The following is a 10,924-nucleotide window of genomic DNA, read 5'->3' on the forward strand; positions in this document are numbered from 1 at the left end:
TTGAACCTTTAAACTTCTTTAATTGTCGTGTTTTAATTTCTTTTTTTGTTGAATTTCATTGAATCGAGACTTTTGTTAGTTATGGTGTACTTGTATTCTATAATTTCAATGTTATGACTTTGCATAATAGTATGTGGTTATTTTTTGATTTGATTGAAAAAACCGAAAAAATCGAACCAAACCAAACTGGTTTTAATTGGTTTGGTTTGGTTCAGATGACCTTGACAAAAAAACCGAACCAAATCGAACCGCAGTTTAATTAAACGATCGGATCGGATGGCTTTTCCTTCAAAAACCGAACCAAACCGCACCGCGAACACCCCTATAATTAATGCTGATGGTTTTGAAAAGTTGATAACTGATTTGACCATCGAAGACATATGGGGACTGGTGTTTGATATAGAATCTCAAGTTTGTGAATTTTATGCCAAATATGCCAAGTGCTATGGATTTGTGTCTCAAAAAGACTTGAAAATGGTGGATGCCAATGGCAACATTAATACAAGACAGTTGGTTTGCAATAAAATAGGAGAAAGACATTGGAAGCACCTTAAAAGGGACAATCGGCAAAGGGAGCATAGGGCAATTACTCGTGTCAACTGCAGGGCGAGGATTCGGTTCATTCGTCACTATAGAACGGGTAAGTGGAAAGTCAGTGTCTTTGAGAGTGAACACAATCATCTACTGTGTCCACCTAAGTACAGACATCTTATTGCCGCAAATCGTGGGCTTAATGAGGCCGATAAAACACAAGCAGACAGCTTGCGAGCATGTGGTGTTAAAACTTGCCACATAATGGGTTACATGGTTTTCCAAAAAGGTGTATATGATAAAGTGGGTTTTACCAGCAAAGACTTACATAACCACATTAGTAAGATTAGGCGTGGCAAAGTGAAAGTCAGTGATGTATTTGCTGCGTTGGCCTATCTGTTGTCCAAGGCAGACAGTGACCCGTTATTTCTAGGAAAGTTCACCTTAAATGATGGTAGGTTGGATAATTTGGTGTGGGCTGATGGAGCAAGCATTGTTGATTACGAATGTTTTGGCGATGTACTCGCTTTTGAAACCACTTACAAGAAAAATGTGTATAACAAGCCCTTAGTCATATTTTTAGGGACCAACATCTATGGCCAAACAACTATCTTTGGTTGGGCCCTACTCTCAGATGAAAGGTCCGAAACTTTCAAGTTGGTACTGAAGGAATTTTTGAAAATCATGTCAGGAAAACTACCCGGAGGCGTTGTGATAGACAGAGACCGTGCTATGAGAGAGGCTATCTTAGAAGTATTTCCTGGTATACCACATCGTGTAAGGTTCCACATCAGTTAGGGAGAGAAACGAAACATGCCTTATAAGGGTGTGGATACCGCTCCTTAGCATGACACGTTTTGATGAGTGAGTGTGGGGGGTTTCGGCTATCATCTCTATCATAAAAGGCAAAACCATGAGGCCTTGGGTGCCAAAGCGGACAATTGTGCTAGCGGGTGGTCTGGGCTGTTACACATGGTATCAGAGCCGGAGCTCGGATTGATGTGCCAGCGAGGGCGCTGAGCTCCTTTAGGCGGGTGAATTGTAAGATCCCATATCGGTTGGGGAGGGGAACGAAGCATGCCTTATAAGGGTGTGGATACCTCTCCCTAGCATGACACGTTTTGACGAGTGAGTGTGAGGGGCTTCGGCTATCATCCCTATCGTCAAAGGCAAAACCATAAGGCCCCAACAGACGGCCCTTCCCAATGCATGCGTGCACACAGGGCTGTGCGTACGCATAGGTTGTAAATCCTCATTGGGTTGTGTGTGCGCACAAGGCTGTGCGTGCGCACATACCAGAAATCACAAAATTTTGCAACTTTGAAGAATTTCCTATTTTGACACCAAATTTTGAATGATCATAACTTCCTCTACGTAAATCCAAATTTATAAAATTTATATCAATTTAAAGATTTTTCATTGAACTTTAATTATAAACAATTTTCAACAATTTTTGAAAATTGAGGCACAAGTTATGACCCGTCAAAGTTCACTAAAAATCAGTTTTTACCAAACTCCACAAATTCCTCAATTTTCCAAATCCTCAAACCACATCCAACCAAAACAATACCAAACTTCCATTTACAACACAATCTACCCTCTTGGTTCACAATTTACCATTCATACCACCTTTCCATCACATTTCACTATCCTCAATCACCAACATCAAATACATATAACATTAAAATTAATGCTCCACCAACACATTCACCAATCATCAATCTATCACTATCATCAATAAACCACATCAATCAATAACAATCCTCAAAATCCTCATTTACCCAATTCCCACATCATACATCAACATCATCCTCATCATAATCATCACAATCATCAAACTCATCATATTTCGCAATTATCAACAATCAAGAGCATCATCAACATCCATCTTAAATTTCAACATCCACCAACACAACACATCAATAACTAATATTATTTAGCAACATCAACAATATTTCTCATCCAGAATCATTACACATCGTACCCCCAACACATACATTTTTCTCAATCTCATAATCATACATATATCACAAACAACCAGATATCCAATTCAATCCTATCCTATAGGCCACTAGCCTAAGTGTCTAGAAACATTACATATTACATAAAGGAAACCGAAACTTGGCCGATTTCCAAAATGCACCAAACATCAAAACAAAACCACCAAGCTTGATCCAAAGCCTCAACCAACTCCAACAAACTCCAAAACTCAATCTAACATCATAGATATATATCAAAATCAAAACCTAAGATACGTAAAACAACTAAACACAAGGGTTTATTGGAACCTTACCTTATCCAATGAGATTAGGGGTAAAATTCAACAATTACCCGCTACTAGAGATCACTTAAACAAACAAAACCACAAAAATTGCTCAAAACCCCAACCCAAAAACACGCAGAAACTTAGGGCAGAAAACTGGGGTACGAAAAGAGAGATTATACCAGTAAAACCTAGATAGAAAATAAGAGCTCGTTGAGAGCTTCGCATGGCCGCAAACGACTCGTCAATCGGAGGTCCGTAGCTCAAATTATGGCTCCCGGAAGGTGGAGGTGAACCTCTCCTCTCTCTCAATCCGAACTCTCTCTCATTAGGGAGGAGAATGAGTTGAAAAGCTCATTTAATGAGCTTATATATGTTGGGCCTTGGGCCCGGTTTGGATCCGGTCCAACTCGTTAGTATTTTTTGTCTATTTGGCCCATTTTGGGCCAAAACCTTTAAGATTAGTGTCCGGTTTTCAATTCTAAATTATTTTTGTCCTTTCAAAACAACAAATCAATTTTTAAAATTTTATTTTCCCAAAATAAGCAGTACAGGACAGACTAGAGCTGGAACTGCCAGCTTAAGCGCCAGTACGCATTTTTACAAAAACTTTTCGAAAGAAATACATTTTCCAACTCAGAAAAATTCACTGAAATCAAATTTCACATTTAAATTTTGTAATTAAAAATTCTAAATCGTGAATCTATCTCGGGCACTTAAAATTATTGTTTTTATTAAAACGGTTTTTAATGTAATACCCCGGTTCTTACATTCTCCCCTCCTAATAAAATTTTTGCCCTAAAAAATTCGAATCACTCGATATGTCCCCACCAAAGAGTCCTAACGCGTCGATGTTCCTCTTTACCTTCCGCTGCATCACTTTGATTATCGTTATCAAGAATCCGAAATTTTCCTTAAAACAAGATACTGCTTTTGTAACATTTTTCAAAACCTTCAAAACAAGTTTATTCTAAACCAGTCCATTGTCAAAGCTTTCTCAAAAGAGTCAAAAATCATTTACTCGAAAGTCAAATACTTGAAATCACATTTTCTTTAAATAAAAACTTTCAATTTTTGATCCCTTTTGACAAGATAAATTAGATACCAAGTTCACAAATTGATAAAATCATAGAACTCACTTTTATTTTAAATAATATCATCCAAACCAAGAATTTCCGACATAGTGTCAAAACCAAATCATTTAAACCAAAAGTTTCAAACCAATTTTCAAAATCATTTTAAACTTTTAAAAGTTTTTCAACAAAATTCAAGACCATACTAGTTAGAAACTGAAAATCAAAGTTAAAAACCACGAAAGCATCTGTTGTTATTTCCGTTGTCACTACTGCTGAGCCGCACCCATCAACCAATATGCCACAAACTCCACGAACGGATTTTTCAAAACATGCTGAGCTCGTAACGCATAGGCTAGGTTATCCATCCTCACTACCTCTCCGTTAATGTAATCGACCTTGTTTGTGAGTTGCCATTTGGGTTTTTTTTCCACACCAAACAATTGATATCAAGGTGATCAGTCTCAATATCTCAAGTTCAGTGCTTCAATTATCCCCAAAGGCACTCACAAATAAGCATGCTATGCACATCAAGTAGATAACCTGAATAGCATGAAAGAAAAATGACCCAGAGTGTGCACCGAAGCACAATCGGTCCATCCCTTAGGTTCACGACGATGAACCGCTCTGATACCACTAAATGTAACACCCCAATTATCCTAAGCATTACCTCTAGCCGTAAAGCAAAGGTTAATTCAGAAGTTATGACAATTCTAAGGTTGATACTTATATATATATATATATATGTATATAGAAGGAAATGATATATTCTAGAAGTCCGATAAAGGATTAAGCTCAAAAACAAAATTGCAAAAGCGCGAAACGTTCACACGAAGCTAACGCGTAAGATACAAGATATAGATACAAAAGAATTGAATATATATGAATATATATATATATATATATATATATATATATATATATATATATATATATATATATATATATTAGTATAATAATCATAGGAAACTAGCCGCAGCTTGTGGAGTTTAAACCGACTAGTTACAAATAGAAAAATACAGAGTTTTGGAATTAAAAACAGCTTATACAACTATTCTCTCAAATAAGCCTCTAAGGCCATAAAGATAAATATACAAAAGGCGAGAGAATACTACCACAAAAGTAAAACAGAAATATATAAGGAAAGAACCATACTCCGCTCTGTTACCATGTCATCAATTTCACCGAGGTGAATTACGACCTGCATCTGAAAAATAACAACAAAGTATGGAATGAGAACTGGGGGGTTTTTAGTATGGTAATAGTGCCCAATAATTTAAGATGTAAGGCTCCGGGACACCGAAGGCAATCCTAGAACTTCACATCACATACGGATAGTCAAGCTTAACAAAAATAAAATAATTAAATAAGAAACTTAAACCATAAATCGAGTTATCTAAACTTAGGGAAAATTCTAACTAATACTAAGCACACCGCTGCATCCCACAACCTTCGCCAACCTAACCTCCGTACGATCCCATTGCCACCGCCTACCTAACCTCCTCAGCACCAGACAATCACAAATAATGCAAACAAGTAACACACAGGTAGTAATCATATATAACAAGTAGTTCAAGAAGCAAGTAGACATATTATACAATTAGGCAAATCCAAGTAGTCAAAGCAAGCAAACACATAAGAGATGCATATGATGAATGTCTATCCTATTGGCTCGTGATATCACTTGTCGGTCCGTAAATGCCAACCCGACACATCTTCCTAGATGTAGCCTTTTCTGCCACGCCAGAGATATAGTGCTCTGTACACTCATGCAGCAGCGAATCTGCTACATCAGAGATATAGTGCACTGCATACTCATGTAGTAGGGGAGTTTACTACGCCAGGGATACAGGCCCCGCATATTTCCTGCACCAGAGAAGGAACCAACCACAACGAATCATGCAGCAGAACAATCTACCACACCGAGGATATAGGCCTCGCACACTTTCAACATTCAACAAGTCATGCGACAGAAATATCTGCCATGCCGGAGATATAGGCTCCGCACACTCTCAACAACATCTACTCATGCAATAGAGAAATCTGCTACGCTAGGGATATAGACCATGCACACTCTTAACAACCATTCGTCATGCAGCAGAACAATCTGCTACGCTGGAGATATAGGCTCCACACACTCTCATATATTCCAATCATTTTCTCATCATTCCTTTCCAAGTTCTCAACTTATCAAAACCATCTTCGATTCATAATTCTCCATTCCGAACTCATCAGTTCATCAATTTCTCAATTTATACACCATTCTTCCTTCTCACTCCACCAAACCCGTCATCAATACATCAGAAACATAAACCTCCGTCTGCTAACTTTTCAAAGAAAAACCAAATAAAAGCCTCCTAGGACCTTTCCCATGTCTGATACCCAAAAATAAGCCAACGATTCTTAAAATAGTGTCGCAGAATCTTACAAGCTTGTTGGGAAGGTGAAATAGTTGAAAACAAAGTTTAATTTTGAGAAACAGCGCATGTGCGTACGCACAAGGGTGTACGTGCGCACGCCCAGGAGATTTTAGAAAGTGTGCGTACGCATAGGGGTGTGTGTACGCACAGGTACAAAAGTTCACAAGTCTGTTCGCTGGCACAAGCTGTGCTAGCACCTCCAACAGACGGCCCTTCCCAACGTGTGCGTGCGCACAGAGCTGTGCGTACGCACAGGTTGTAAATCCTCATTGGGTTGTGTGTGTGCACAAAGCTGTGCGTACGCATATACCAGAAATCACAAAATTCTGCAACTTTGCAGAATTTCAGATTTTGACACCAAACTTTGAATGATCATAACTTTCTCTACATAAATCCAAATCTTACAAACTTTATATCAATTTAAAGATTTTTCAATGAACTTTAACCGAGGCACAAGTTATGACCCGTCAAAGTTCACTAAAAACCAACTTTTACCAAACTTCACAAATTCCTCAATTTTCCAAATCCTCAAACCACATCCAACCAAAACAATACCAAACTTCCATTTACAACACAATCTACCCTCTTGGTTCACAATTTACCATTCATACCACCTTTCTATCACATTTCACTATCCTCAATCACCAACATCAAATACACATAATATTAAAATTAATCCTCCACCAACACATTCACCAATCATCAATCTATCACTATCATCAATAAACGACATCAATCATTAACAATCCTCAAAATCCTCATTTACCCAATTCCCACATCATACATAAACATCATCCTCATTATAATCATCATAATAATCAAACTCATCATATTTTGCAATTATCAACAATCAAGAGTATCATCAATATCCATCTTAAATCTCAACATCCACCAACACAACACATCAATAATTAATATTATTTAACAACATCAACAATATTTCTCATCCAGAATCATCACACATCATACCCCCAACACATACATTTTTCTCAATCTCATCATCATACACATATCACAAACAACCAGATATCCAACTCAATCCTATTCTATAGGCCACTAGCCTAAGTGTCTAGAAACATTACATTTTACATAAAGAAAACCGAAACCATACCTTGTTCGATTCCCAAAATACACCAAACATCAAAACGAAGCTACCAAGCTTGATCCAAAGCCTCAACCAACTCTAATAAACACCAAAACTCAATCTAACAGCATATATATATATATATCAAAATCAAAACCTAAGATACACAAAAACAACTAAACATTAGAGTTTAGTGGAACCTTACTTTAGCCAACGAGATTAGGGGTAAAATCCAATAATTACCCGCTACTAGAGATCATCTAAACAAGCAAAACCATAAAATTGCTCAAAACCCCAACCCAAAAATACGCAGAAACTTAGGGCAGAAAACTAGATAGTGAAATGAGAGATCTTACCAGCAAACCTAGATAGAAAGGAAGATCTTGTCGAGAGCTTTGTGTGCTCGCAAACGGCTCATCAATTGGTGGTCCGTAGATCAAGTTATGGCTCCCAGAAGGTGGAGGTGAATAGTGAAACCCCACCCTCACCTCTCTTCTCTCTCAATCCGAGCTCTCTCTCATTTGGGGAGGAGAATGAGCTGAAAAGCTCATTTAATGAGCTTATATATGTTGGGCCTTGGGTTCGGTTTGGGCCCGGTCCAACCTGTTAGTCTTTTTGGTCTATTTGGCCCACTTTGGGCCAAAACCTTTAAGATTAGTGCCCAATTTTCAATTCTAAATTATTTTTATCCTTTCAAAACAACAAATTAATTTTCAAAATCTTATTTTTCCAAAATAAGCGGTACGGGACAGACTAGAGTTGGTACTGCCAACTTAAGTGCCAGTACGCATTTTTACAAAAACTTTTCGAAAGAAATACATTTTCCATCTCAAAAAAATTCACTGAAATCAAATTTCACATTTAAATTTTGTAATTAAAACTTCTTAATCGTAAATCTATCTCGGGCACTTAAAATTATTATTTTTATTAAAACGGTTTTTAATGTAAAAACCCTGGTTCTTACACACCGCCTTTGTGCATGACATCTCTATTGTAATACGGTACAGAATATAAAAAACAAGCATTTTTGGGATGATTTTAATGTATTATTGTATTGACAGTTTACCGTACAAATATTTGAAGAGAGATGGAATGAGATCATATCCAAATACGGATTTGCCGATAATAAATGGGTCCAGGGCATTTATAATGACAAAATGAAGTGGGCTAACGCATATTTGAGGGAGCACTTCTTTGGTCGCATAAGAATTACATCACAGTGTGAGGGAATTCATTCATTATTGAAGAACTATGTTGACAGTAAAATCAGTCTCCTTGAATTCATGCATAAATTTAGTGAGTACTAAGGCATTACCAAAACAACCATCTTACTGCTGACTTTGAAACCTTCTATAAGCTTCCTGTTTTGACTACGTGCTTGGAAATTTTTGAGAAACAAGCTACTGAATTCTATGCTAAAAATATTTTCAAACTTGTGAAAGATGAGATAGAAGCAGCAGGTGCCTTAAATGTGACTGAATGCCCAAACAGTGGAGACATTGTTGAGTACAACACGAGTGAGTATTTTATTTAGCAATGGCAATTTGAAGTATCTTACAATAAAAACAAGGACATGTTTGCGTGTGAGTGCAGGCTATTTGAGACTCGTGGATTACCGTGCTCCCACATCTTTGGGGTCTTGAAGCATCTCAATGCAAAATGTGTCCCTACATCTCTTATCCTTAGTTTTGGCAGTTGGGATCTCTATAAATTAATATTGTATATATGTATGATTGTAGGTGCTGATTAATTTGACTAATGACAACCCTATTGGCTGTCATTAAATTGCTGAATATGGAGGATTGAAGATTATACTTGTGTTAATTGCTCAACATTTTCCTTCTTTTAGTTCAGCTTTATTGCCCACTTTTCACATAAAGGAAAATAAGCTAAACAGTGTGAAAGACCATCAACATGATAGGCATCTCACTGATCATGAGATATATTTTATTGTTGCTATTCTTGGCCTGCTTGTAAACTTGGTAGAGAAGGATGGCCATAATAGGTAATTTAAATAATTACTTACTGGCAATACTGGTATTCAATCAGAGATTTGCTAAGCAAAGGAAAAAAATTTCTAATTTGGAATAACCAAACACAACTTGAATTATATCGTCACTAATATTCCCATAATTACAGTGTAGCAAAAAGTTTGGGATTCCATTCTTTGTGAAATCCATCTATCTATCTATAGATGTTAGTACTTTCTATTTGATCACCTTTTTATAGAAAAACCAACTGTTGTTACCTCCTTCTAGGACAAATCAAAATTACAATATGCTACAGAGAAGGTAAACAACAAAATGAGCTTTTGTATTGTGATAACAAGATGTATTGTCTCACTATTGCAGTATCGCTGCTACTAATGTTTTTGCAGATCACGGCTTGCAGTAGCCAGTGTTCTGCTACCATGCTCAGATGTCTTAGACCATGAGATTCAGAAGGATGTTATTCTATTATTATGCTCTATTTTCTTAGCTAACTAAGGTGGAAGTGAGGATAGCAATGAAGATAAAGATCTGCTACTGGTATGTATTATGATCTTCTTTTGTTTACTTACTATCAGATACTTGAACCATTTAGATATAAGTTGTGTGATCTAGACTATAATGGTTGGGGAGAAGGGTATGAAGTTTGATTCTGATCTTCAGTCATCTTGTTCTCCATCATGCAGAATGAGGAGGCAGCTATTCTGTAAGGGAAAAAAGAAGCTAGGAAAATGATTGTGGAGGCTTATTCAACACTGCTTCTAGCCTTTGTATCCACTGAAAGGTTAATATACTTTTCTTTTTTTGGTTATATTTTTTTGTTAATATGTATCGTAGATATTTTTTCTTTTCCCTTTCTCAATTACAGCAATGACATTCACGAAGCAGTTGCCAACAATCTTCCAGATCATAATTTGTCCATTCTTGTGCCTGTGTTGGAAAGATTTGTGGTAAGTAGCTGTTAATAGATGTAACTACCTTGGCTTAAAACTGTGAAGCTAGCAAGAAATATTGGGATTATTGAAAGTGATGTTTGGAGTCATCTTTTTACTACTATTAAGTCTTTAATCATATTTATTTCCAGGAATTTCATTTGGCCTTAAAGATGATTTCTTCAGTGACCTATAAAGCTGTTAGTGAGGTCATTGAATCATGTAAAGTTCATTGAAAGCTCAGCAAATGGAAAATTATGTACAGCCTCAGCTGGTTTTGCTACAAATATCTTCATTTTGTCCAACTAGTTACACTAGATGCTAGTATATAAAAGTCAACAGAGGGTTGCCTACTTGTCTTATATAGTTACACACACACACATACAAGTGTCTAAACAAAGCATATGTAGTAAGCACGATTATTAGAAAAAATGAAAATAAAAATTAAATGAAGAACCAACCAGGAAATCATTTCACAAAGGAGTAATTATTTGGATATTCTAGATTTTATCTATAGTTTCTTATCCATGTACTCTGATTTGTCAAAACCAATGAAGCAAAGTAATCTACACGTAGTCAACAAGAGAGTAGTCTCCAATTCATATGAACCTTTTTTCCCTCCTACTATTTACT

At 36.7% G+C, this 10,924-nt stretch overlaps 1 protein-coding gene across 1 annotated transcript; it reads left to right on the forward strand.

The window, feature by feature from the left end:
- Positions 1-276: 276 nt before the first annotated feature.
- Positions 277-10,009, forward strand: LOC112774725 (protein FAR1-RELATED SEQUENCE 5-like). The gene is made up of 6 exons (XM_025818473.1): positions 277-1,308; positions 8,433-8,624; positions 8,729-8,888; positions 9,226-9,376; positions 9,749-9,818; positions 9,938-10,009. Exons 1-6 carry the CDS (start codon positions 277-279, stop codon positions 10,007-10,009), a joined length of 1,677 nt encoding a protein of 558 aa, XP_025674258.1.
- Positions 10,010-10,924: the final 915 nt, after the last annotated feature.

This window comes from Arachis hypogaea, chromosome 3 (genome assembly GCF_003086295.3).
Source record: "Arachis hypogaea cultivar Tifrunner chromosome 3, arahy.Tifrunner.gnm2.J5K5, whole genome shotgun sequence".
Lineage (NCBI taxonomy): Eukaryota > Viridiplantae > Streptophyta > Magnoliopsida > Fabales > Fabaceae > Arachis > Arachis hypogaea.